Source organism: Hoplias malabaricus, chromosome 2, assembly GCF_029633855.1.
Source record: "Hoplias malabaricus isolate fHopMal1 chromosome 2, fHopMal1.hap1, whole genome shotgun sequence".
NCBI lineage: Eukaryota > Metazoa > Chordata > Actinopteri > Characiformes > Erythrinidae > Hoplias > Hoplias malabaricus.
The window spans coordinates 84089325-84115755 of NC_089801.1; the positions used below are offsets into that span (position 1 = coordinate 84089325).

Below are 26431 nucleotides of genomic sequence, written 5' to 3' on the forward strand. Positions count from 1 at the left end.
CACTGTGTAAAAGTACAAAGTAGGTGTTTCCAATAAAGTGGCCACTCTGTGGAAGTTCAAAGGAGTGTGTTTCCAATAAAGTGGCCACTTAGTTGGCATACAATGTTAGTGTTTCCAATAAAGTGTCCAGGCCCATGGAAGTACAAAGTAGAGGTTTCCAATAAAGTGGCCACTCTGTGGAAGTTCAAAGGAGGGTGTTTCCAATAAATTGTCCACTCATGGAAATTCAGAAGCGGTGTGTTTCCAATAAAGTGGACAGGGAGTGGGATTACAAAGATGGTCAGGTTGGGTACGTTCATCTAAAGAGACTCAAACCTAGTGAATCTGAGCTTAATCACTGTCTAATCTCAGGCTAAACTCAATCTAATCTCAGTCTGATCTCAGTCTAATCTCGGTCTAATCCAGGAGTTGAGGGATTACGACGGGAACAGGTCACAGCGGCAGCGGCAACGTTCCTGGAAGCGACAGCGCGTGAATGTTTTGGAAGACTTGCACATGTTTATGAGCACCTCATATTAATTTCACACTTGAGTGAAGATGAGAGAGAGAGAGAGAGAGAGAGAGAGAGAGAGAGCGCAAGAGCAGGAGAGAAAGAGAAAACTGAGTGTGAGAGAATGAGAGAGAGGGGAGATAATCTTCCGGCTCCGGGCCCTGATGAGTAGCTTACTTAATTCCGAGGCTTTTGTTTGAAAGAGACGCGCTTGGCCTCATCCCAGCGCTCAGACGCTCCAGAGCTGGTTATTAAAAGGCGGTAAAATGAGAGAGCATGCGAGAGAAAGCACTTCTCTGAGTTGGATTACACTCGCGCAATTACCTCCCGGATCCGGCCATTGTTCCCAGATTCCGCGGCAATTACGCAGGTGATTGGTGCCGGAGAAAAAGGCTATTGTTAGCGCAGAGTCTAGGAGCCACAGCGACCGTAATCATCACAGACATTCGAGCTAAAAGACCACCCACACCCTGTGGCGCTGGGCAGGAAACTCCGGGACTCCAGGGGGCGCTGACCCCAGGGTTCGAAGAATGGATGGGAAATTGGCGTCTAAACAATCGGAATGCTGTTCTATAGCGCTGTGTATAATCGTACTCACCCACACAGGTAGAGTCTATTCACAATCACTGGCCACTTTATCAGAAACACCCCCCCTCTACTGACACTCACTGGCCACTTTATCAGAAACACCCCCCCTCTACTGACACTCACTGGCCACTTTATCAGAAACACCCCCCTCTACTGACACTCACTGGCCACTTTATCAGAAACACCCCCCTCTACTGACACTCACTGGCCACTTTATCAGAAACACCCCCCTCTACTGACACTCACTGGCCACTTTATCAGAAACACCCCCCCTCTACTGACACTCACTGGCCACTTTATCAGAAACACCCCCCTCTACTGACACTCACTGGCCACTTTATCAGAAACACCCCCCCCCTCTAATGACACTCACTGGCCACTTTATCAGAAACACCCCCCTCTACTGACACTCACTGGCCACTTTATCAGAAACACCCCCCTCTACTGACACTCACTGGCCACTTTATCAGAAACACCCCCCTCTACTGACACTCACTGGCCACTTTATCAGAAACACCCCCCCCCTCTACTGACACTCACTGGCCACTTTATCAGAAACACCCCCCCTCTACTGACACTCACTGGCCACTTTATCAGAAACACCCCCCTCTACTGACACTCACTGGCCACTTTATCAGAAACACCCCCCCTCTACTGACACTCACTGGCCACTTTATCAGAAACACCCCCCTCTACTGACACTCACTGGCCACTTTATCAGAAACACCCCCCCTCTACTGACACTCACTGACCACTTTATCAGAAACACCCCCCTCTACTGACACTCACTGGCCACTTTATCAGAAACACCCCCCCCCTCTAATGACACTCACTGGCCACTTTATCAGAAACACCCCCCTCTACTGACACTCACTGGCCACTTTATCAGAAACACCCCCCCCCTCTACTGACACTCACTGACCACTTTATCAGAAACACCCCCCTCTACTGACACTCACTGGCCACTTTATCAGAAACACCCCCCCTCTACTGACACTCACTGGCCACTTTATCAGAAACACCCCCCCTCTACTGACACTCACTGGCCACTTTATCAGAAACACCCCCCCCCTCTACTGACACTCACTGACCACTTTATCAGAAACACCCCCCCCCCCTCTACTGACACTCACTGGCCACTTTATCAGGAACACCCTCACCCTCTACTGACACTCACTGGCCACTTTATCAGAAACACCCCCCTCTACTGTCACTCACTGGCCACTTTATCAGAAACACCCCCCCTCTACTGACACTCACTGGCCACTTTATCAGAAACACCCCCCCCCCTCTAATGACACTCACTGGCCACTTTATCAGAAACACCCCCCTCTACTGACACTCACTGGCCACTTTATCAGAAACACCCCCCCCCCCTCTACTGACACTCACTGGCCACTTTATCAGAAACACCCCCCCCCTCTACTGACACTCACTGACCACTTTATCAGAAACACCCCCCCCCCCCCTCTACTGACACTCACTGGCCACTTTATCAGGAACACCCTCACCCTCTACTGACACTCACTGGCCACTTTATCAGAAACACCCCCCTCTACTGACACTCACTGGCCACTTTATCAGAAACACCCCCCCTCTACTGACACTCACTGGCCACTTTATCAGAAACACCCCCCCCCTCTAATGACACTCACTGGCCACTTTATCAGAAACACCCCCCTCTACTGACACTCACTGGCCACTTTATCAGAAACACCCCCCCCCTCTACTGACACTCACTGACCACTTTATCAGAAACACCCCCCCTCTACTGACACTCACTGGCCACTTTATCAGAAACACCCCCCCTCTACTGACACTCACTGGCCACTTTATCAGAAACACCCTCACCCTCTACTGACACTCACTGGCCACTTTATCAGGAACACCCTCACCCTCTACTGACACTCACTGGCCACTTTATCAGAAACACCCCCCCCCCCCCTCTACTGACACTCACTGGCCACTTTATCAGAAACACCCCCCCCCTCTACTGACACTCACTGGCCACTTTATCAGAAACACCCTCACCCTCTACTGACACTCACTGGCCACTTTATCAGGAACACCCTCACCCTCTACTGACACTCACTGGCCACTTTATCAGAAACACCCCCCCCCCCCCCCCTCTACTGACACTCACTGGCCACTTTATCAGAAACACCCCCCCCCTCTACTGACACTCACTGGCCACTTTATCAGGAACACCCTCCCCCTCTACTGACACTCACTGGCCACTTTATCAGAAACACCCCCCCTCTACTGACACTCACTGGCCACTTTATCAGAAACACCCACCTCTACTGACACTCACTGGCCACTTTATCAGAAACACCCCCCTTCTACTGACACTCACTGGCCACTTTATCAGGAACACCCCCCTCTACTGACACTCACTGGCCACTTTATCAGAAACACCCCCCCTTCTACTGACACTCACTGGCCACTTTATCAGAAACACCCCCCTCTACTGACACTCACTGGACACTTTATCAGAAACACCCCCCTCTACTGACACTCACTGGCCACTTTATCAGAAACACCCCCCCCCTCTACTGACACTCACTGGCCACTTTATCAGAAACACCCCCCCCCTCTACTGACACTCACTGGCCACTTTATCAGAAACACCCCCCTCTACTGACACTCACTGGCCACTTTATCAGAAACACCCTCCCCCTCTACTGACACTCACTGGCCACTTTATCAGAAACACCCCCCCCCTCTACTGACACTCACTGGCCACTTTATCAGAAACACCCCCCCCCCCCTCTACTGACACTCACTGGCCACTTTATCAGAAACACCCCCCTCTACTGACACTCTCTGGCCACTTTATCAGAAACACCCCCCTCTACTGTCACTCACTGGCCACTTTATCAGAAACACCCCCCTCTACTGTCACTCACTGGCCACTTTATCAGAAACACCCCCCCTCTACTGACACTCACTGGCCACTTTATCAGAAACACCCCCCCTCTACTGACACTCACTGGCCACTTTATCAGAAACACACCCCCCTCTACTGACACTCACTGGCCACTTTATCAGAAACACCCCCCCTCTACTGACACTCACTGGCCACTTTATCAGAAACACCCCCCTTCTACTGACACTCACTGGCCACTTTATCAGAAATACCCCCCTCTACTGACACTCACTGGCCACTTTATCAGAAACACCCCCTCTACTGACACTCACTGGCCACTTTATCAGAAACACCCTCCTCTACTGACACTCACTGGCCACTTTATCAGAAACACCCCCCCTCTACTGACACTCACTGGCCACTTTATCAGAAACACCCCCCCTCTACTGACACTCACTGACCACTTTATCAGAAACACCCCCCCCCCCTCTACTGACACTCACTGGCCACTTTATCAGGAACACCCCCCTCTACTGACACTCACTGGCCACTTTATCAGAAACACCCCCCTTCTACTGACACTCACTGGCCACTTTATCAGAAACACCCCCTCTACTGACACTCACTGGCCACTTTATCAGAAACACCCCCCTTCTACTGACACTCACTGGCCACTTTATCAGGAACACCCCCCTCTACTGACACTCACTGGCCACTTTATCAGAAACACCCCCCTTCTACTGACACTCACTGGCCACTTTATCAGAAACACCCCCTCTACTGACACTCACTGGCCACTTTATCAGAAACACCCCCCTTCTACTGACACTCACTGGCCACTTTATCAGAAATACCCCCCTCTACTGACACTCACTGGCCACTTTATCAGAAACACCCCCTCTACTGACACTCACTGGCCACTTTATCAGAAACACACCCCCCTCTACTGACACTCACTGGCCACTTTATCAGAAACACCCTCCTCTACTGACACTCACTGGCCACTTTATCAGAAACACCCCCCCTCTACTGACACTCACTGGCCACTTTATCAGAAACACCCCCCCTCTACTGACACTCACTGACCACTTTATCAGAAACACCCCCCCCCCCCTCTACTGACACTCACTGGCCACTTTATCAGGAACACCCCCCTCTACTGACACTCACTGGCCACTTTATCAGAAACACCCCCCTTCTACTGACACTCACTGACCACTTTATCAGAAACACCCCCCCCCTCTACTGACACTCACTGACCACTTTATCAGAAACACCCCCCCTCTACTGACACTCACTGGCCACTTTATCAGGAACACCCCCCTCTACTGACACTCACTGGCCACTTTATCAGAAACACCCCCCTTCTACTGACACTCACTGGCCACTTTATCAGAAACACCCCCCTCTACTGACACTCACTGGACACTTTATCAGAAACACCCCCCTCTACTGACACTCACTGGCCACTTTATCAGAAACACCCCCCCCCTCTACTGACACTCACTGGCCACTTTATCAGGAACACCCTCCCCCTCTACTGACACTCACTGGCCACTTTATCAGAAACACCCCCCCCTCTACTGACACTCACTGGCCACTTTATCAGAAACACCCCCCTCTACTGACACTCACTGGCCACTTTATCAGAAACACCCCCCTTCTACTGACACTCACTGGCCACTTTATCAGAAACACCCCCCTCTACTGACACTCACTGACCACTTTATCAGAAACACCCCCCTCTACTGACACTCACTGGCCACTTTATCAGAAACACCCCCCTCTACTGACACTCACTGGCCACTTTATCAGGAACACCCCCCTCTACTGACACTCACTGGCCACTTTATCAGAAACACCCCCCTTCTACTGACACTCACTGGCCACTTTATCAGAAACACCCCCCTCTACTGACACTCACTGACCACTTTATCAGAAACACCCCCCTCTACTGACACTCACTGGCCACTTTATCAGAAACACCCCCCCCCTCTACTGACACTCACTGGCCACTTTATCAGGAACACCCTCCCCCTCTACTGACACTCACTGGCCACTTTATCAGAAACACCCCCCCCTCTACTGACACTCACTGGCCACTTTATCAGAAACACCCCCCTCTACTGACACTCTCTGGCCACTTTATCAGAAACACCCCCCTCTACTGTCACTCACTGGCCACTTTATCAGAAACACCCCCCTCTACTGTCACTCACTGGCCACTTTATCAGAAACACCCCCCCTCTACTGACACTCACTGGCCACTTTATCAGAAACACCCCCCCTCTACTGACACTCACTGGCCACTTTATCAGAAACACACCCCCCTCTACTGACACTCACTGGCCACTTTATCAGAAACACCCCCCCTCTACTGACACTCACTGGCCACTTTATCAGAAACACCCCCCTTCTACTGACACTCACTGGCCACTTTATCAGAAATACCCCCCTCTACTGACACTCACTGGCCACTTTATCAGAAACACCCCCTCTACTGACACTCACTGGCCACTTTATCAGAAACACCCCTCTCTACTGACACTCACTGGCCACTTTATCAGAAACACCCCCTCTACTGACACTCACTGGCCACTTTATCAGAAACACCCCCCTTCTACTGACACTCACTGGCCACTTTATCAGAAATACCCCCCTCTACTGACACTCACTGGCCACTTTATCAGAAACACCCCCTCTACTGACACTCACTGGCCACTTTATCAGAAACACACCCCCCTCTACTGACACTCACTGGCCACTTTATCAGAAACACCCCCCTCTACTGACACTCACTGGCCACTTTATCAGAAACACCCTCCTCTACTGACACTCACTGGCCACTTTATCAGAAACACCCCCCCTCTACTGACACTCACTGGCCACTTTATCAGAAACACCCCCCCTCTACACATGGTCTCTGATTGTCTCACGTGTCTCTCTTCTCCTAAGCTGTGTCTGAATGCGTCACAGAGCTGTAGTTGAGGTCCAGCTTGAGGACAGTCCGTCTCCACGACAACGGCATGTCTTGATTCTTCAGCGTCCGCCTGCTCCACTCAACCCGAAGATCCGGGAAGACAAACCACAGATGGAGGTCCAGAGATAACACCACACTGAGCACTTTAGAAACAAGGGTGTCCAACATGGGACAGGTAATAATGACCCTGATTCCACAATGCCACCTGTCCAAATGTCCCTGGGCACACTTCTATACTACTGTCCTTTAAGGCTGTCCCCGTCATGGACACACTTCTTTAATTTTACACAGTGTCCAATCTCTTTTGACAGATGTGTGAGTGTGAGTTACTGAGTGAATGAGTGAAACTGTCCACAGCTATGAGTGTGTGAGTGACTGGGTGAATGTGTGAGTGACTGGGTGATAGTGTGAAACTGTCCACAGGTGTGAGTGACTGGGTGAATGTGTGGGTGACTGTGTGAATGTGAGAGTGACAGGGTGAGTGTGTGAGTGACTGTGTGAATGTGAGAGTGACAGGGTGAGTGTGTGAGTGACTGGGTGAATGTGTGAGTGACAGGGTGAGTGTGTGAGTGACTGGGTGAATGTGTGAGTGACTGGGTGAATGTGTGAGTGATTGGGTGAGTGTGTGAGTGACTGTGTGAATGTGAGAGTGACAGGGTGAGTGTGTGAGTGACTGTGTGAATGTGAGAGTGACAGGGTGAATGTGTGAGTGACTGGGTGAATGTGTGAGTGACAGGGTGAGTTTGTGAGTGACTGTGTGAATGTGAGAGTGACAGGGTGAGTGTGTGAGTGACTGTGTGAATGTGAGAGTGACAGGGTGAGTGTGTGAATGTGAGAGTGGCAGGGTGAGTGTGTGAGTGACTGGGTGAATGTGTGAGTGACAGGGTGAGTGTGTGAGTGACTGGGTGAATGTGAGAGTGACAGGGTGAGTGTGTGAGTGACTGTGTGAATGTGAGAGTGACAGGGTGAGTGTGTGAGTGACTGTGTGAATGTGAGAGTGACAGGGTGAGTGTGTGAGTGACAGGGTGAGTGTGTGAGTGACAGGGTGAGTGTGTGAGTGACTGGGTGAGTGTGTGAGTGACAGGGTGAGTGTGTGAGTGACTGGGTGAATGTGTGAGTGACAGGGTGAGTGTGTGAGTGACAGGGTGAGTGTGTGAGTGACTGGGTGAATGTGTGAGTGACTGGGTGAGTGTGTGAGTGACTGTGTGAATGTGAGAGTGACAGGGTGAGTGTGTGAGTGACTGTGTGAATGTGAGAGTGACAGGGTGAATGTGTGAGTGACTGGGTGAATGTGTGAGTGACAGGGTGAGTTTGTGAGTGACTGTGTGAATGTGAGAGTGACAGGGTGAGTGTGTGAGTGACTGTGTGAATGTGAGAGTGACAGGGTGAGTGTGTGAATGTGAGAGTGGCAGGGTGAGTGTGTGAGTGACTGGGTGAATGTGTGAGTGACAGGGTGAGTGTGTGAGTGACTGGGTGAATGTGAGAGTGACAGGGTGAGTGTGTGAGTGACTGTGTGAATGTGAGAGTGACAGGGTGAGTGTGTGAGTGACTGTGTGAATGTGAGAGTGACAGGGTGAGTGTGTGAGTGATTGGGTGAATGTGTGAGTGACAGGGTGAGTGTGTGAGTGACAGGGTGAGTGTGTGAGTGACTGGGTGAATGTGTGAGTGACAGGGTGAGTGTGTGAGTGACTGTGTGAATGTGAGAGTGACTGGGTGAATGTGAGTGACAGGGTGAGTGTGTGAGTGACTGTGTGAATGTGAGAGTGACAGGGTGAGTGTGTCAGTGACTGGGTGAATGTGTGAGTGACAGGGTGAATGTGTGAGTGACTGTGAATGTGAGAGTGACAGGGTGAGTGTGTGAGTGACTGTGAATGTGAGAGTGACAGGGTGAATGTGTGAGTGACAGGGTGAGTTTGTGAGTGACTGGGTGAATGTGTGAGTGACAGGGTGAGTGTGTGAGTGACTGGGTGAATGTGTGAGTGACAGGGTGAGTGTGTGAGTGACTGGGTGAATGTGTGAGTGACTGGGTGAATGTGTGAGTGACAGGGTGAGTGTGTGAGTGACTGTGTGAATGTGAGAGTGACAGGGTGAGTGTGTGAGTGACTGTGTGAATGTGAGAGTGACAGGGTGAATGTGTGAGTGACTGGGTGAATGTGTGAGTGACAGGGTGAGTTTGTGAGTGACTGTGTGAATGTGAGAGTGACAGGGTGAGTGTGTGAGTGACTGTGGTGAATGTGAGAGTGACAGGGTGAGTGTGTGAGTGACTGTGTGAATGTGAGAGTGGCAGGGTGAGTGTGTGAGTGACTGGGTGAATGTGAGAGTGACAGGGTGAGTGTGTGAGTGACTGTGTGAATGTGAGAGTGACAGGGTGAGTGTGTGAGTGACTGTGAATGTGAGAGTGACAGGGTGAGTGTGTGAGTGACTGGGTGAATGTGTGAGTGACAGGGTGAGTGTGTGAGTGACTGTGTGAATGTGAGAGTGACAGGGTGAGTGTGTGAGTGACTGTGTGAATGTGAGAGTGACAGGGTAAGTGTGTGAGTGACTGTGTGAATGTGAGAGTGACAGGGTGAGTGTGTGAGTGACAGGGTGAGTGTGTGAGTGACTGGGTGAATATATATATATATATATAATAGGTGTATTAATAACTTAAGTATGTTGTTCACTCCATTAGGATATGAATGTGTTCAGATGAAAGTAGGCGGAAGGTGTAGTGACCCGTCCTTCCTGTAGGCGGCAGCAGCGACGCAGCAGAGTCAACAGCGCATCAGAGCGGAGAGAAACCGAGGAACTACATCTCTGCAGTGAGTTCAAAATAAACCAGGTCTGTTTCATTAAATCGTCAATGTTTAAATGTTTATTGAATTAATTCGCGGTCCGTTAGCGTCCTGCAGTTTGTATGAAACATGTACTGACTGTTTTCTGCGAGCTGCGGAGTGTCGGTTAAAAAATATATAACAATTATGTTCCCGAAGATAAACAGCTCAATTTCGGAATTCAAAAAGAGAATTAAAAGCGATTAAAATAATCAGAGTTTCGGTTAAAACGATTTAACACTCCGTGCTCGGGGCGTCGTCATGGTTTAATTCTGACGTTTCACGGAGGTAAACTGTGCCAAATGGCTGTAAACGGCGCTATAAATAAATAGGGCACGAGATAATGTCTACGCACCCTTTGTGTAGTGCACTACTTAGGGCATGAAATGAAGCGGCTGTGCTCTATTTTTAGGGCATGAAGTAAGAGAAGAGATACAGCTTTCCTAGTCTGAATGTAGTGTACAAAATGGGGCATAAAAACGCTACATTAGTGGCCATATTGTGCACTAAATTAGGGCATTATATTAGATTATGTAGTGCACTAGGTAGGGCATTAAACACACCCTCCCTACTCCCTGTGTACACTACACCTCTGTAAAGTCCTGTTGTGCCCCCCACAGTTGTGTGAACGATGCAGGACCAGCGGGCATTACACAACCCTTACACCGACTACAATGGGCCGGAGAGCACACAGGACCTGTTTGACGCTCAAGGCAACGTAAGTGCGCACAGCTGGGTCTGATTCCAGATGTTTGTGTCTGAGAGGAGCAGGAGGTGCCTGTAGTTTTATGTGTAATTACTGGGTAAAATAGGTATAAAACTGTGTAATTATCTGCTTGCAGTTGACGGCAGCGTTTTCGGCTCGTATCCGGGGGAAGATCGGCGAGCTGCTCTCGGTGATGGAGAACGGACTGAGGAGCGCGGACCCAAGGGACTGCACCGGTTACACCGGGTGGGCAGGTCAGAGACCGGGCTTCTGTGGTGAATACAGCAGAGCCCCCTAGTGGTGTTCCTCCAGCTGTATTTAAATCAACAGGCACAAATACAAACCTGTTTCCTGGCGTAACTCCAGTGATAGGGGAGTCCCGGCGAGAGCATGTTTAGTCTGCGCAGGGTGACAGTACACTGTGTGCGTGCTGTTGGGGGCGCTGTTTCCTTTATCTCTATTTCTCATTCACCCTCTTCATCTCTCTCTCTCTCTTTGAAGGCATTGCCCTGCTGTATCTTCACCTCCACTCGGTCCATGGTGATCCCTCCTTCCTCCATCGAGCTCTGGACCACGTGAGCCAGAGTCTGAAGTGTCTGACACACAGCGCTCTCACGTTTCTCTGTGGAGACGTGGGTCCCCTGGCCGTGGCTGCGGTGGTCTACCATCGCCTGCAGAGACCCCAGGAGTCGGACGAGTGCATCGACAGGTGAGTGACGACGCGTAGCCCTTCTCTGTCTTCTCTGAGAGAAGGGGTTTATGCTCCAGAGCGAGGGGGCAGGGTCCTCACCGCGTGAGTGTAACGGGGTTCTGGTGTCCGCAGGGTGCTGCAGCTGCACGGGGCGGTGGTAAAGGGCTCGGGCCGCCTCCCAAACGAGCTGCTATACGGACGGGTGGGCTACCTGTACTCCCTCGTCTTCATCAACCAGCAGCTCCAGCAGGAAAGGGTCCCCCTGCAGTACATTCAGCAGGTAAGACCCACTTAACTCACCTGGGTCCCCTTAACTCATCAGGACCGCCCCTTAACTCACATGAATCCCCTTAACTCACCTGTACCTCCCCTTAACTCACCAGGACGGCCCCTTAACTCACATGAATCCCCTTAACTCACCTGTACCTCCCCTTAACTCACCAGGACGGCCCCTTAACTCACATGAATCCCCTTAACTCACCTGGCCCCCCCTTAACTCACCAGGACGGCCCCTTAACTCACATGAATCCCCTTAACTCACCTGGCCCCCCCTTAACTCACCAGGATGGCCCCTTAACTCACATGAATCCCCTTAACTCACCTGGACCCCCCCTTAACTCACCTGGACCTCCCCTTAACTCACCAGGATGGCCCCTTAACTCACCTGGACCTCCCCTTAACTCACCTGGACCTCCCCTTAACTCACCTGGACCTCCCCTTAACTCACTTGGATCCCTCTTAACTCACCTGAAACCCCCCCACCTTAACTCACCAGGACCCCCTGTAACTCACCTGAATCACCTTAACTCCCCTGGACCTCCCCGTAACTCACCTGGACCCACTTAACACACCTGGGCCCTCTTAAATCACCTGATGGGAAATGTAGAGAATGATGTGAAATGTAGTCCTTAAAAAGTGTATATACTGTGTGTGTACTTACTTAGTGTGTGTGTGTTTGTGTGTTTCAGGTGTGTGATGCAGTGCTGGCCTCAGGTCAGAGTCTGGCTCAGAGGATGCGGGTGGAGGATCGGACCCCCCTGATGTACGAGTGGTACCAGGAGCAGTACGTGGGGGCAGCACATGGACTTTCGGGCATTTACTACTACCTCATGCAGGTAAAACACGGCAATTTTACTGGAAACACATCTGCTTAATGGCCGCTTTATTAGAAACACCCCTCCCGTACGTTTGATAAGTGATAGAAGTAGACGGTTCTGCTGTAACCTCAGTCCCCGCTGTGTGTCCGCAGCCCGGCTTCGTGTCCGATCCTCACCGGGTGGTGGCTCTGGTGAAGCCCAGCGTGGATTTTGTTTGCCGACTGAAGTTTCCGACCGGGAATTTCCCGCCGTGTGTCGGGGATGACCGGGACCTGCTGGTGCACTGGTGCCACGGCTCCCCCGGCGTCATCTACATGCTGCTGCAGGCCTACAAGGTATGGGCCCTGGCAGGACAACCATAACACCCCTCCTAAACACACACACACACACACACCGTCACTGGAAGAGCTGTGATGGCCCAGTCTTATCCTGGAGGACCCACTCAGATCAGGTCACGGCTGGGGGTCTGCAGTGACCCCTAGTGTCAGGAACAAGGAGGACGAGAGAACTGGGGTGAACTGTTCACAGGGCTCTTGGGAATTTGAGATTTGGACATTTTAAGGTGGAATGGATGTATTTAAGGGGGAGTGTCTGTATAATTCAGTTGCTGAAATGGTTCTTTAAAGTGGGAGTGAATGGAACCAGACGTCAGATAGATACATAGGTGAATGGACAGATATAGACTGGGGGGTCGAATGATGGATGATGGATGGATGAAGGTAGGTGGTGGGGTGTATGAGTGAATGGAGAAGTGATTAAACCTCTGAGATATTGTAGATGAAGACCTCGTGTCTGAGTCCCTTGTCCCCCATCTCTCTGCCCTGGGCAGATGTTCGGGGGTCCGCAGTACCTGCAGGACGCACTCCGCTGTGGGGAGGTGGTCTGGCAGAGGGGGCTCCTGAAGAAAGGCTACGGACTCTGCCACGGAGCCGCGGGGAACGCCTACTGCTTTCTGTCCCTCTACAAACTCACCCAGGACCCTCGTCATCTGTACAGAGCCTGCACGGTGAGCCAGACAACACCACCACAGATGGCATGATGGGAAATGTAGTCTGTAGCAGAGGGAATTATGGGAAATGGCATTTATAATGTAAAATATGGCAGGAAATGTACTTTATAATGGAGAGATTGAGTGTGTAGCAGAAAGAATAATAGGAAATGGAGTTTGTAGCAGAGAGAGTGATGGAAAATTGAGTCTGCAGCAGAGAGAATTATGGGAAATGTAGTCTGTAGCCGAAAGAATAATAGGAAATGGAGTTTGTAGCAGAGAGAATGATGGGAAATAGAGTCTATAACTAATAATTATGGGAAATGGAGTCTATAATAGAGAATTATGGGAAATGGAGTCTATAATAGAGATTATGGGAAATAAAGTCTAACAGAGAATAATGGGAAATGGAATCTATAACAGAGAATTATGGGAAATGGAGTCTAACAGAGAGAATGATGGGAAATGGAGTCTATAACAGAGAGAATGATGGGAAATGGAGTCTATAACAGAGAGAATGATGGGAAATGGAGTCTATAACAGAGAATGATGGGAAATGGGATCAAGAGTAGAGAGAATAATGGGAAATGCAATCTATAACAGAGAGAATTATGGGAAATGGTGTCTATAACAGAGAATTATGGGAAATGGAGTCTATAACAGAGAATAATGGGAAATGGAATCTATAACAGAGAATTATGGGAAAAGGAGTCTATAACAGAATGATGGGAAATGGAGTCTATAGTAGAGAGAATAATGGGAAATGCAATCTATAACAGAGAGAATGATGGGAAATGTAGTCTATAATAGAGAATAATGGGAAATGGAGTCTATAACAGAGAGAGTGATGGGAAATGTAGTCTATAATAGAGAATAATGGGAAATGGAGTCTATAACAGAGAGAGTGATGGGAAATGGAATCAATAGTAGAGAGAATAATGGGAAATGGAATCTATAACAGAGAGAGTGATGGGATACTGTGTCCTCTTTAGTTTGCAGACTGGTGCATGAATTATGGGAAACATGGCTGCCGGACTCCAGACACACCCTTCTCTCTCTTTGAAGGTATATTTAATCATTACCTTGGCTGTATTATTTGCTGCACACTGCTGTGTCTGATCCACTCTACACCAGCACAACACACACTAACACACCACCACCACGTCAGTGTCACTGCAGCGCTGAGAATGACCCACCACCACATCACACCTGCTCTGTGGGGGTCCTGAGTAAAAGTAACCAGAGCAATAGATGAGCCACCCTCTGACACATACTCAGGATGACATAACACCTCCCCATGTGGGGGACCGACTCTGTGTAACAAACTTGAGCAACTGAAAAGCCGTTTGATTCTTAATCTTGTGAGTTGTGTTATTCCTCCTTTAATTCTCTCTCTCTTTCTCTCTTCATGGCAGGGATGGCTGGCACCATATACTTCCTCTCCGACATGCTTCAGCCGATGGCCGCCAAGTTCCCCGCGTTCGAGGTGTAAAGGTAGATTTACTTGGTTTTCCCCTTTTTATAAATACAATATAAATATTATACACACTTGGCAAGACCAGGGGTGCCTGTATCCAATAAACCATCAAGTTGGTGTGCATTCCGACACCGTTTGATGGTAGTTAGTGTTTATAAACACAGCTAGAACCCTGAACCCAGGAGATTAACTCATCTTTAGCTGCTATCGGGTAGGGTAGGCGTCCTCTCGCATTTCTTTTTCACTATATTTCACAGTATCAAATGACTGTGCTCGCCGTGTGGGCGTTTCTCTGACCTGATGGGAACTAAGTAATAAATCTGCTGCACTTCAGTCAGGTTCAGATATGATTCGGTCTGGGTCTGATCTGAAACAGAAGGCAGCACCCTTTATGGTTCACTACCTCTGCTGTCTCAAGAGTCAGTGCCTCAGAAGTTTTGACGTCCAGGGACCAAGAGAGTTTTTAGAGGTAGCAATATTTCACAGCCTTGCCAGGACCCTGATATGCTAGCTCTTGCTAACACCAGAATTATTACAGCTCCGGAGATATCAAAGCAAATGCAGGTGACATTTTATATCAACATGGCGCCTGCCTTGGGAGACAGCATTGAGTATGTTTCAGACACAGCTTGGGCTGCTTGCACCTGATTGGCTAACTGTAACCATGCTGAATTTCCCTGTATCCAGGGATTCATGTACCTAGAGCGTTTTTAATTTTCCCCTGCATTTTATCAACTGGCCCCTCCCTTGTTGAAGACACCCCGGCTAGTGGCTCTGAGTTTCGTTCTTGTTTGAGACCCCTGCTCTGTACATTCTGTGCTAACATTGGTTACATTGACTAGTAACATTAATTTTGCTGTGACTCTGAATGCCTCTATCACAGGTTTCCTGCTAAAGGCGGTAACCCAACATCAGACGGCGTTAAATTTAGTTAAAGCTTCGCAGCTGGAATCTGGAGCCAGTCTTCATCCAGGACCATCACACTCCCAATCGGATCCCTCTTCATCGTCCGCATGCGTCTAATCTGTCCGAATTCACGGGAACGGTCAGGAAAATTCAAAATCCTGGACTTGAGGGAGTGGTAAGAGGAATGTGGTGGGAAATGTTTGTACTGAAAAGTGTACATTTGTTTTGGTAACACTTAAATCGTTAACGTTATTTTTGTATTCATACATCTTTCGCTTTGAAAAATATTATAAGCTCTTCTTAAGCCGTGGTCACACTAGATATTTGCAGTTTGCATTCCTCCGTGAAGTTGGTTTATGATGGAAAAAACGTCATAAATTTGTGTGCCATTATCTAACCAACCTACTAATTAATCAGTTATAATTAAAAAACATACAATAAAATCTATCCCATCTAACCCACCTCCAGACTGACCGTGCTCCAGCCCGCTTCGTGTTTATATATTGTGTTATATAAAATGTTGCACATACAGAAGGCTAATTAGCATTTCCTCCATTTTGGATCTCCAGCACAGCTGTGGAAAGCGCCGCCTTCAGGCCACCGCAGCCATAGTAACAGCACTACTGGTTGAGGAGGTTCATTCTGGACGTCTATGTCCCTATAATTCATTAATCGCTTCTAACACCATTAAAATATGTGATTTTTTTTTTCCTCATCAAATTTCACTACCCAGTCTAGTGTGACTACAGCTTCACAGCGAGGACACTCCTGTTGAACTATGCTTTGCACTAAGATCGCTGAGGTGTTTATAAATATCTCACAAATAATTCCTGACCATAAATGGATTTATATTAAATATAACGTAAGATGTTTATGAAATAGTTTCACTTGCCTGTGTATGACGTTCTACTTCTTTCAGTGCTGTTCTTTTCATTGTGATTGGGAATAAAATGGTAAAAATAGAAGACTCTTAATTTGTAACCTTGGTCTTAAAGCAGGTAAGCTGTATGTCCAAAAGGCAGTAGACACCCTCTGTACTTTAGCACGCGCTCACTGTGGATGCAGACGAGCCTGGTTAGAAGCTTTTAAATCCCCCAGCATCTGATCTTGCTTGCCTGACATTTTATCATGGCTGTATGCCACCAAGTCATCACAGCAGTGTTCTCACATCTACTCTAAAACCTTTCCAGTGGTGCAGAAGCTGTTATAGCAAAGGGAGAAGAAACTCCATGTTAATTAGGATCAGGTGTCTACAAATGTTTGGCCATGCAGTGTATTTCTGGGAGACTAAACGTCCATCCGACCCTCGGCCCATCAGCAGCACGGTAAGTTCGTGGCTCAGAGAGCTGGAGGAAGTGCCTTTGACCAATCAGGTGGCAGCTTCTACTTTAGAACAAGGGGCTATTATATTTCATATTGTTGATTCTCCATATGGGGGCGCTGTTAGAACACCAGTAGCTTCATCAATTGTTTAAAAAATGTCTCTTCATAGTTCTCACTGTGTTTAGCAGGCTGATGATTCATTGATAAATTTATTTAAAAACAACATAAAGACATAAAGTTAATTTTAATTATTACAGCCCAGAAAACACTGCCTAGAATTTAAGCAAAATGAAAATAAATAAAACAAACCTCGTTATGGTCCTTTACTGATTTATTTTAAGACTTTTTCCACACATGAGCATTTTTATGATGATTAATCTGACTGATTATATAAAAGACAAATGCAAAAAGACAAAGTAAAAGTAGCAAAAAAAATTGTGTGTGTGTTATAAATGTGCTAAGAAATAGTTATCAGTTAAGTGAGGTCCCACCCTCTCTGAGTGTTTGAAAAATACACAGACTGCATTTAAGACACAGAAATCAAAGGGGTACACCATTTTAATCACCTGTAACTCACAGGAAAGCCAAGAGAAACCAACCAAGAGTTCTTCCACCCATCGACAAAAAAATAGTTGGACCCAGAAGGAATCAACCGACAGGAATGAGACTTGGTGAGTAGGTTTGACATCCTTAGACCTGAGAATGGTGCAGGTTTGATTCAGGTTTTTTGCCGTGCTGCCGTACATGTGACGTAAGTGAGGACTGGCCTTATCCCTGTACCTGACTGACTGTATAAGGTTGTGCCATTGTTGTGCTTTCTTTTGAGACTTGTGCTGTACAGTTGGAGAAGCATAGGAAAAAACTTCGAGCAGCTGGAAGAGTTTGACAGGAGTTGAATCACAGGGCTCTGGGAAACAGGTTGATCTATGTATGCTTGCAGATATTACCATAACCCACTGTAGGCAGCAGTGGATAGAAAAAGGCACACGCTAGTGATAGGAAGAATCTGAGAGACCTACACGAACCACGGAGAGGGAGAACTGATGAATTGTGCAGATTTGCCTAACAGCCTCAACGGCAGACATTCAGCAAGCAGTGAAGCCCTCTGTGATTCGTATAATTAGTGCAAGACCACTGGCAGACGACTGCATGACGCAGACCATTAGGACAACAAACTAGAACTTGCCTTGAAGACACAGATACTATGCCATGGCCAGCCTCATCAAAGGACCTGTCCCCAATCGAAAAATATGGGATGATTTTGGATGCACTATTAACACTCCACCTCTACTGCAAATTCTGCAGAAATTGTGTGAGAATATTCAAGCTGCATTTGATGGATTATCACAGGACATCGTAGGAGCCTCTACAAATCCATGCCAAAACCAAAGGCATACTAACAGGCACTAGTTCTGTAGGTGTAGCTCAATAAGTATTACCCATATCCGTCTAAATGTTTTAAGTTTTGTTGTTCCTGGTAACCTTTGTCTTCCTGCCGAATATCTTTGCAATCTGACATTTCATTCTGGGGGCTACTATCTTTTTAGCAATGAGTGCACTATAGAAATAGAAGGAAGGAATAAACTGTGATAAAATATACACCATTCCACCATAAAGGAAAGCAATCCCAAGAAAAATGAAAGATCTGCTGATGCTGAGCACTGAAGACCCAGCGCTCCTGAGTTCAGCCTGAACAGAAAGAAGACGACCATCAGCATTTCGAATTGGGTTTTCAAGAAACTCCATCACCAACCACACAGTAATTGACCTCAGTAGTTGGTGCAGATGAAGTTAAGCTGCTGGGTCTCAGGCAGACTGACCCACTGCTGTCCTCCACTCGCTTCCACCGATCCAGATCTCTCTCCAGAACCACAGTCTTGTCCCCCGGTCCCGTTCCCTGGAGCCCAGTTCTGGTAGCAGATGGAGAACCCACTGACCCAGAACCAGAAGCCCTGTCTGCAGGTGTGACGTAGCCCCAGCCAAACGTGATCAGTGGAGGCTTTCTGAGCCACCTCCATCACCCAGAACTGGACCTCCTCAGAGAGAACTGAGACCAGGTCCCTATGGTTCTCCCTGCAGTATCTCAGAGCATCCCACCAGGTCAGAGTCAGATTCACCAACACAAGTTCATCTGGAGACAACAGGACAGAGGTCAGTGAGAAACAACAGACAGCAATTAATGGGTTTAAAATTGTTAATTAAGTGTATTTTATATTTAATCAGCTCATTGTTGAATCAGTGAATCATGACTCACTCTCTCGACAGACGAAGGAGAGCTTGTTGTCACAGGACAGATTAGTCCACTGACCATCCTCAGTCACTACGGCACACTGCTGTTGTCGTTTTTTACCATAATAATCTGGTCCAGACCTCCAGTATCGGAATGAGGAGTTACTCTGATCTGACCACTGCCAGGAGTCGTAGAACAGACCGATCCAGACATCATCGTTGTTATGAGATGACCGTGATAAATCCCAGATCTCCTGGTTCTCCGTCTGGTTTCTCACAGTGACCAGATCTGTGTAGTGTTCTCTGCAGTAGCTCCGAGCATCAGGCCAGGTCTTTGCCTCAATTATAAATATATATCTGTGAGTGCTGTTCTTTTCTGAAACATTGATTCAGTCGGAATTTACAATTTTCCAGATCCATTTCATGAAGAGATTATTCTTTATATTAATCTGAATCTGGGAGTTCTTACCGTCATAACACACAAAAGGGTGTGTTTTATTACATCTGTCATCATTCCATTTTCCAGGATTTGTCCACATTGTGACACAGTACTCTGTCTCTTGAAAGTTGCTTGGTTGTCCAATGTCCCAGTTCCTGTACTCTGCTCCCTCTCTGTACAAATCTCCATCAGCCAGAGACCACAGCCATCTCCCAGTGTTCCCTCTGTTTAGACCGATCCACACTGAGCTGGTAGTTTTATCTTTGAGAGTCGTGTTCAGGTCCTTCATCTCCTCCATGTTGTTGACGGTGGCCAGATCAGTGTAGTTCTGTCTGCAGTAGCTCTGAGCTTCAGTCCAGGTTTTATTCTCATTCACAAAAACGTACCGATACGAAGTGTATGCAGATACCCCACACACAGCTGTGGAGAACACGAGAAGGACTGATTTGTAGAGATCATTTACAGATATTTATTGGTGGATGTGTTAAACTCAGAACCAGTTCTAACACTGGATCAGTTCAGAAACTAGTGGCTAATCTCCAAGTAGATGCCCAGGCAGCAACATGTTCTAGGAGCCGAACTTAACCAACACCTAAACGTCTCATAATGTGGAAATAATATGAATACAGTGGAACCTCGACTTACGAAGTGTTCCAAATACTTACAAATTGAGTTACAAGTAGACTTGCGAGCAAAATTTCTGATTCAGTTACGAATGTTTTCCCGAGTTACGAAGAACCGATCTCCAGGATCCGACCAATAGATGGCGTAGTGTTCATTCACAGATTCCTCTCGCATGCAGCCACCACGGTCTTCTCATGTGTGACCGTGCAGTATCAAGTCGTATCTCATTCATTATAATGTTTTACAAGTGTTTTTAGTGGTTTTTGCAAACTTTATTGCGCACCATGGCCTCCAAGAAGACCACAAAAGCAGCAAAAAAGATGCAATCAAAAGTGCTAACAGCGAAAGGCACTACAATTTAAACACAAATAAGGTCAGCTGTGCACGAAGAAATGGATAAGCTGATGTTAATTTATGAAGTAATTTAGAAAGTGCAGCTGTAGTTTTGTTTAAAATGTAAGTAAGTCCAGTTATCTATGCTTAGTATTCCTCCCTCCCTCTTTCCTCAGCCGCTCTCTGTTAGCTATGCTCATCTGTCGCCAAGGTAAGATTACTGTACTGTATTTTATGTTTCTTAATCTATTTTGTATTTGTTCTTTCACCTATTTATTTTCTTGTGTAATTTTAAGTTTGTGTGAGTCTTTCATATTGAAAAACATGCATTTTTTATAATTCAGGACATTTTGAGGACTTGTCAGAGGGCGGGAACCGATTAATTTGTTCCAGTTACGAACAGTTCCAGTTAAGAATTCGGTTCAGGAACAAATAAAATTCGTAATTTGAGGTCCCACTGTACTTTATTTGCTATAAATACAGCAGAAATGGCATAAAGTACCATATAGTTTTAGTCTCAACAATTAACCCTTAGTCATTCACTCCCTCACACACACACACACACACACACACACACTGACCTGATAACTGGAAGATGATGGAAACCCACTTCAGATCCATTTCTAAAAGTAAATACATGTCTTTATTTACATTTTCCTGAACATCAAAGTGTAAATGTATATTTCACACAGAGAAATAATGTGATTGTTATAAAGTTAATAAACGATGCACATAAAATAATGTTAGTTGAAATATTTTTCCTGTTTTAGGTTGAAGGCATGTTTCTCTGGTTCTGGACTCGTCTTGGTCTCAGTAGAACTTCTATATTCCACACTTCTTCAGAAAATATCTAGAACGTCTTTATCATCTCAGAGTAATTGAGGGACGTTAACCCACAGAATCCAAAGATATGTTTCAGTGGATTTTGTTCCATTAAACGGGAGAATATTTAAATGTAATTTCTATAATTGAACCAGACTATTGCTATAATAACAAACACAACTCCAATGGACCTTAGTGACCATACATTATAATTACTCAGGTATTATCTAGAACCTGCTCAGTTTCTCAGTGTAGTTCAGTGATGTTCCTCAGAGTGATTCTCCAGTTCTTTTGGAGTGTGTACCTCACAGTAACTGGGTCACTATGTAGAACTTTCTCTTTATCCAGTGTCCACTATGAAAACTAACCCCAGCAGAAGACTGTGGAGCAGCTTCTTTAGCTCTGAGGTAATGTTAATGAAACATGAATCCTACCTCTATGTTGGTTCTGTTCTCCTCTCGGCGTCCACTTCTGTCGTCTTCTCTTCTCTCTGTGACTCTGTATCTCTGACCTCTCTAACTCCTCCTCTGTACCTCACGTATAGGACTGAATTGATCGTCTGTTTCACCTAGACACACTTTACATAAACGTCACTCACCACACGTCAGTCACAACAGTCGACTGTTTATGAAATGTACCTCTTAGGGCCCTGAGACAGTGCATTTCCATGAGGTTGTAAAGCCTCTCCAGCACCAGTGTTAGTGCTCAATAAATTAAATATAGCCTTTATTTTCCATTAAAAGTGTAGTGTTTTAATAGTTTATTTTCAGATAAACATTGGATGTTTGTGTTGTAATAAAGTCTAACTTGACTCTGAAAGCAGAGGAAGTAGTTTAAGAAAATTAGACCCTGATGTCATCAGCAGCTGCTCTGCTCTAAGATCATTTGCATATGTTCATTTACAAGCGCAGACACACACTGTAAATGTGACCCATTACTTAGTTAAACAAATTATGGCAACAAAGTGACACATAATATAAATGAGTAGACTTTAATTTTCAAAACTTAATTTAACAGTTATTGAATAAATGAACTAAACTTTAGCAAAAAATTAAGTAAATATTAATTAAATGAACAACTGTGTGTGTTGGATTTAGTAATACATGCCTATTTATGAATTAACATAGCTCAAAAATATTGAGTAATTACAAATTAATTTCACAAGAAAATTCATTAATATTGATTAAATATTTGAGTAAAATTAATATTTACTAAATCTTGATAATATTTCTTTAAATTTACTTAATAGCTGGTAAAAATTACTTACATTTAGTAAATATCTCCATAAAAATACTTTGGAATTACAAAATAAATAAGTTACATGAACTCATATTTAAGCACTTTGTTGCTTAAATCAACACAATTACATTGCAACTCCTATTTGTCTGTACCTAAGTGAAATGTGCAAATTCAAGTTTTAAAAACTGACAGAACTTCATATCTATTGAAAAATATTGTCACATTTGTTGTCATAAATTTTTTCTTTCTTTTGTAATCTACCAAACGTGTTCTTTGTGTCATGTTTGAGTCCATAGATTAATATTGTTAGGGTCGAGGTGTGCGGACTGACGCACTGCTAAAAAAGTGGTGGGCATGACAATCCAAATTTTTTAACTGTAAACGTTTTGTAAACATGTTCTGTTTTAACATATGCTTCTACTTATTTCACACTCTCTTAAGAGATGATCAACAGATTCCCCAAGGTACACTATCAAACAGCGAAGAACCAGATCCCTGGTATTGTTCAGGCTAGGATTGTTTGGAGCCTGAAATAAAGACAAAAATAATCATAGTTCTCCTGAATTGCATGTCACTATTGCATTTTGCATTCTACAGTAAATGTGAAAGATACCAGCACACAACAGCTACATAAATGCAGCATGATCATATTCAAAGTATGAAGTTTAACAGAATGTTCAGTGGAAATTTATCAACTTGTCAAACACGTTGGTCAAACTAAGAGTCCATGACCAGTCCATGACCAGCAGGAAAAATCCCACATTTACCAGCAGCCAAATGAGTGTAGAGAAGCTTGTGTTAAACTATTTTTGTAGTGTAGATTTAAGTAATACATATATGTAATAATATATGAGCAAACGGAGAAACTGAAGAATACCTTGAGTAGAATGGCCTGCAATCTCAAGCCAACAGTCCCACCCTTGGAATGGAATAAGGCCAAAAGCCTAGGAGTGTACTCATCCAACTTGGACATGAACTTTGATTCAAGGTGCACCATTGTGATTCTGTGAAACTCATCCTGAAGCTGAAAGACAAACAATGAAAACGCATTAAAGCCTCAAATAGAACAACATATATATTGCATTTACATAGAAATATAAAATTTAAACTATATAAATATTACATTTTTAAAACCAAGAAAAAATCCAATTGCAGTCATAATTCCTATATTTTTTATGAGCTGTGATTGCTTAGTGTCTAAAGTTTGGCTTAAATTATTTGACTGTACAGTATGGTAATGTCTAGTATACTGAAATCTTCAATATTCCTATATAATAATATATATTGGAATATATATATTCCAATATTCCTATAATATGGGTTATTTCAAAGAATGTTATAACGATTTCTATTATAACCTTTATTATATTACTGATTAAGAAACTTGGACAATCTAGATGATTTACAATAGTTGATGGGACACATTCTGAATGTAAGAGCTAAATATTAAAAAACAGCAATGCCGTTCTTAAACATGGACGAGAAATACATCTTATCAGCTTGCACTTTGAACTCACATGAGATACCTCAAAGAGAGCGGGACATCTGGCTTTAATGTCCTCTATGCTGGGTGATAAATTAACGAGTTCATGTCTTCTGTGTACAAATGTTCTGGCTGTTTTTTCTTTTACCAATTTGTCACTGTCCCGATTCTTTATTTCAGTGAGCAACTGAATCCTCTCTTGTTCTTGACCTTCTTTATTTTCACTTGCTGGGTAAGGGGGCAGATAATTTTCTCAGATTTTCTGGGCTTTTTTTATTTTCTTTGCAGAGTTTTGGTCAGTAGGCCTCTTGTTTTTCATTGCATTGCACATCACCTTAAAGTTTAGTGCAATACTTGGCCATCTTGTATTTGACACTTTGTTGCCAGCCATAGTTACCTGAGAAGGAGCCGGGTTCCTTCAGAAAAGGATACTTGTTTACAAGTGCTTCAGCAACATCACTTATTTGTGCACTTGATGGATAGGCTGTATATGTATATACAGTTTCTGCCAATTTCTCAAGTTTGTCTGTCTTGACCTTTGAAGTGGATAGAAGTGTTCCATCTTTCTTGTAGTTCTCAGTGGCTCTTTCAAGGCACATTTCAGTTTCATATGCAAACTGTGGAATGGGGAACTGCTTTGGCCATTGTTGACATCGTTCTGTTGTGCCTAGACAGTTGCCTAGGCAGGATAATGGTGTCCTGGCTGGAATATGATTCAGCAGACAACTCTGAATTTGATGCAGTTGACAGACATGATTGAGAGGCACAGTCAGTTGACTGTTGACCAGAGGTACTGCTGAAACTTTCATCAACTGAAAACAGGGTAAGAGCAATGGGGGCGGTTTGAACAACCTTTAGGGTGTCTTTGTGTTTAACAGTGTTTCCACTGTTGAGAGTAAAGTAGTCTTCAAATTCTGTGTCCAGATACTGAGGACTGAACTCATCAGATATTCCAAAGGTCTCCTTTACAGCTGTTTCCACAAAAAAGACGTATGGCATCACCTTTGATCTCACTATTCCTTATGAAGAGTGGACAGACATCTGGCAAGAGGAAGTTATATATAAGAACAGATCTGCACATGAAAGAACATATACCATTTTGAAGCGTGGCACGTGGACTCATGCCCTAAATGAAAAGATATGGAACATGACCAAATTAACTTGTACTATTAGTTTCAAGAGGGCAAAAGTGTACCCACACAGTGCATCAAAGTGCATTGACATCAGTGGCCACTGAGTGCAATGCAAAATTACATGTTTCCAGTGATAAACTGCCAGAGCTGAGCACACCAGCAGTGCTATAGTGCACAATAAACAATATTAATGACAGTCTTCATACTGGAAAATCAAAGTGCATGTTGTCTGGACAGAAAAGAGTGGAGGTCTCTGAAGAACTCTGGGAGGGTAGAAAACTGCCACATGTGTGGCGAGCTGCAGAGGCATACAAAATAATGGAACTTGGTGATCCAGAGCCGGGGGTACAACATAGCAATGACTCTCAGCAAAATTACCTCCAAAAGCACACTGCAGGAAAATCATAAGTCAGTGGGAATGTCTTCAGAAAAAAGCAAGAAGGGTGAGAGATTTTTACCTAAGAGCCATGGCACAGGTTCCTCAATCTGTGGCAATCCAAGATGCAAGACAGCTCATTCACTCTATTGCAGTTGTTGCTCTGAGTGAATCGGTAGGAAATGATGAAACAGGCATGCCTGTCATCTCAGAGACATGCAAAACAAACTTGAAAAAACCAATTGCAGACGGTTGTGCTTCACTCACATGGACTGATGACAGTTTGGACACTGGAAACACTCAGTAGTCTATGCAGAAACTTTTAAAGAATCTTCAAGCATGGAAGATCAAAACCCAGTGATCTGAGAGATTCCGCACAACAAACAAATATATTATTCTACAGATGATGTACTGACAGAAGAGCCACCTGTTGAAAATTGGAGAGGCCTTGCTGTGCCACTGAAAAAAAGGAAATTTTTCTTACCTTCTGCCTACCTTCCAGAGCCTACCTGGAATCATTAGGCGCAAGGCGGGAATACACCCTAGAGGGGGCGCCAGTCCTTCACAGGGCAACACAGACACACACACATTCACTCACACCTACGGACACTTTTGAGTCGCCAATCCACCTAACAACGTGTGTTTTTTGGACTGTGGGAGGAAACTGGAGCACCCGGAAGAAACCCACATGGACATGGGGAGAACACACCACACTCCTCACAGACAGTCACCCGGAGGAAACCCACACATACACAGGGAGAACACACCAACTCCCCACAAACAGTCACCGGAACGGGACTCAAACTCACAACCTCCAGGTCCATG

General features: G+C 45.6%; 2 protein-coding genes across 4 annotated transcripts; one reads left to right on the top strand and one right to left on the bottom strand.

Moving 5' to 3' along the window:
* The first annotated feature begins 9609 nt into the window (after positions 1 to 9609).
* lancl1 (LanC antibiotic synthetase component C-like 1 (bacterial)) lies at positions 9610 to 16566 on the top strand. Of its 2 annotated transcripts, none has more exons than XM_066661850.1 (11): positions 9610 to 9748; positions 10361 to 10458; positions 10583 to 10700; positions 10948 to 11155; positions 11270 to 11417; positions 12106 to 12252; positions 12387 to 12569; positions 13064 to 13240; positions 14215 to 14287; positions 14638 to 14716; positions 15583 to 16566. In XM_066661850.1, the coding sequence occupies exons 2-10, from the start codon at positions 10372 to 10374 to the stop codon at positions 14712 to 14714; spliced, it is 1218 nt and encodes a 405-aa protein (XP_066517947.1). In that variant the 5' UTR covers positions 9610 to 9748; positions 10361 to 10371; the 3' UTR covers positions 14715 to 14716; positions 15583 to 16566. The 2 variants fall into 2 exon arrangements, with proteins under 2 accessions (XP_066517947.1, XP_066517948.1); XM_066661851.1 differs by having other exon boundaries at positions 9659 to 9728.
* Positions 16567 to 17191: 625 nt separating this feature from the next.
* On the bottom strand, positions 17192 to 21997 carry LOC136687446 (macrophage mannose receptor 1-like). 2 transcript variants are annotated; one of them, XM_066661853.1, is made up of 5 exons: positions 21810 to 21997; positions 21135 to 21176; positions 19627 to 20016; positions 19183 to 19533; positions 17192 to 19059 (listed from the first exon to the last, which is right to left on the bottom strand). In XM_066661853.1, exons 2-5 carry the CDS (start codon positions 21172 to 21174, stop codon positions 18698 to 18700), a joined length of 1143 nt encoding a protein of 380 aa, XP_066517950.1. In that variant the 5' UTR covers positions 21175 to 21176; positions 21810 to 21997; the 3' UTR covers positions 17192 to 18697. The 2 variants fall into 2 exon arrangements, with proteins under 2 accessions (XP_066517950.1, XP_066517949.1); XM_066661852.1 differs by lacking the exon at positions 21810 to 21997 and having other exon boundaries at positions 21135 to 21524.
* Between the last annotated feature and the right edge of the window lie 4434 nt (positions 21998 to 26431).

What these genes read in the sequence shown, in the direction of transcription:
- lancl1 (XM_066661850.1), top strand. Translation starts at nt 10,372, where the DNA reads ATGCAGGACCAGCGGGCATTACACAACCCTTACACCGACTACAATGGG. An exon ending in TTTACTACTACCTCATGCAG is followed by an intron (nt 12,253 to 12,386) that starts GTAAAACACGGC and finishes GTGTGTCCGCAG; the next exon opens with CCCGGCTTCGTGTCCGATCC. An exon ending in TGCTGCTGCAGGCCTACAAG is followed by an intron (nt 12,570 to 13,063) that starts GTATGGGCCCTG and finishes TGCCCTGGGCAG; the next exon opens with ATGTTCGGGGGTCCGCAGTA.
- LOC136687446 (XM_066661852.1), bottom strand. Translation starts at nt 21,192, where the DNA reads ATGTATTTACTTTTAGAAATGGATCTGAAGTGGGTTTCCATCATCTTC. An exon ending in CATCATCTTCCAGTTATCAG is followed by an intron (nt 20,017 to 21,134) that starts GTCAGTGTGTGT and finishes TGTTCTCCACAG; the next exon opens with CTGTGTGTGGGGTATCTGCA. An exon ending in CTCCTTCGTCTGTCGAGAGA is followed by an intron (nt 19,060 to 19,182) that starts GTGAGTCATGAT and finishes TGTTGTCTCCAG; the next exon opens with ATGAACTTGTGTTGGTGAAT.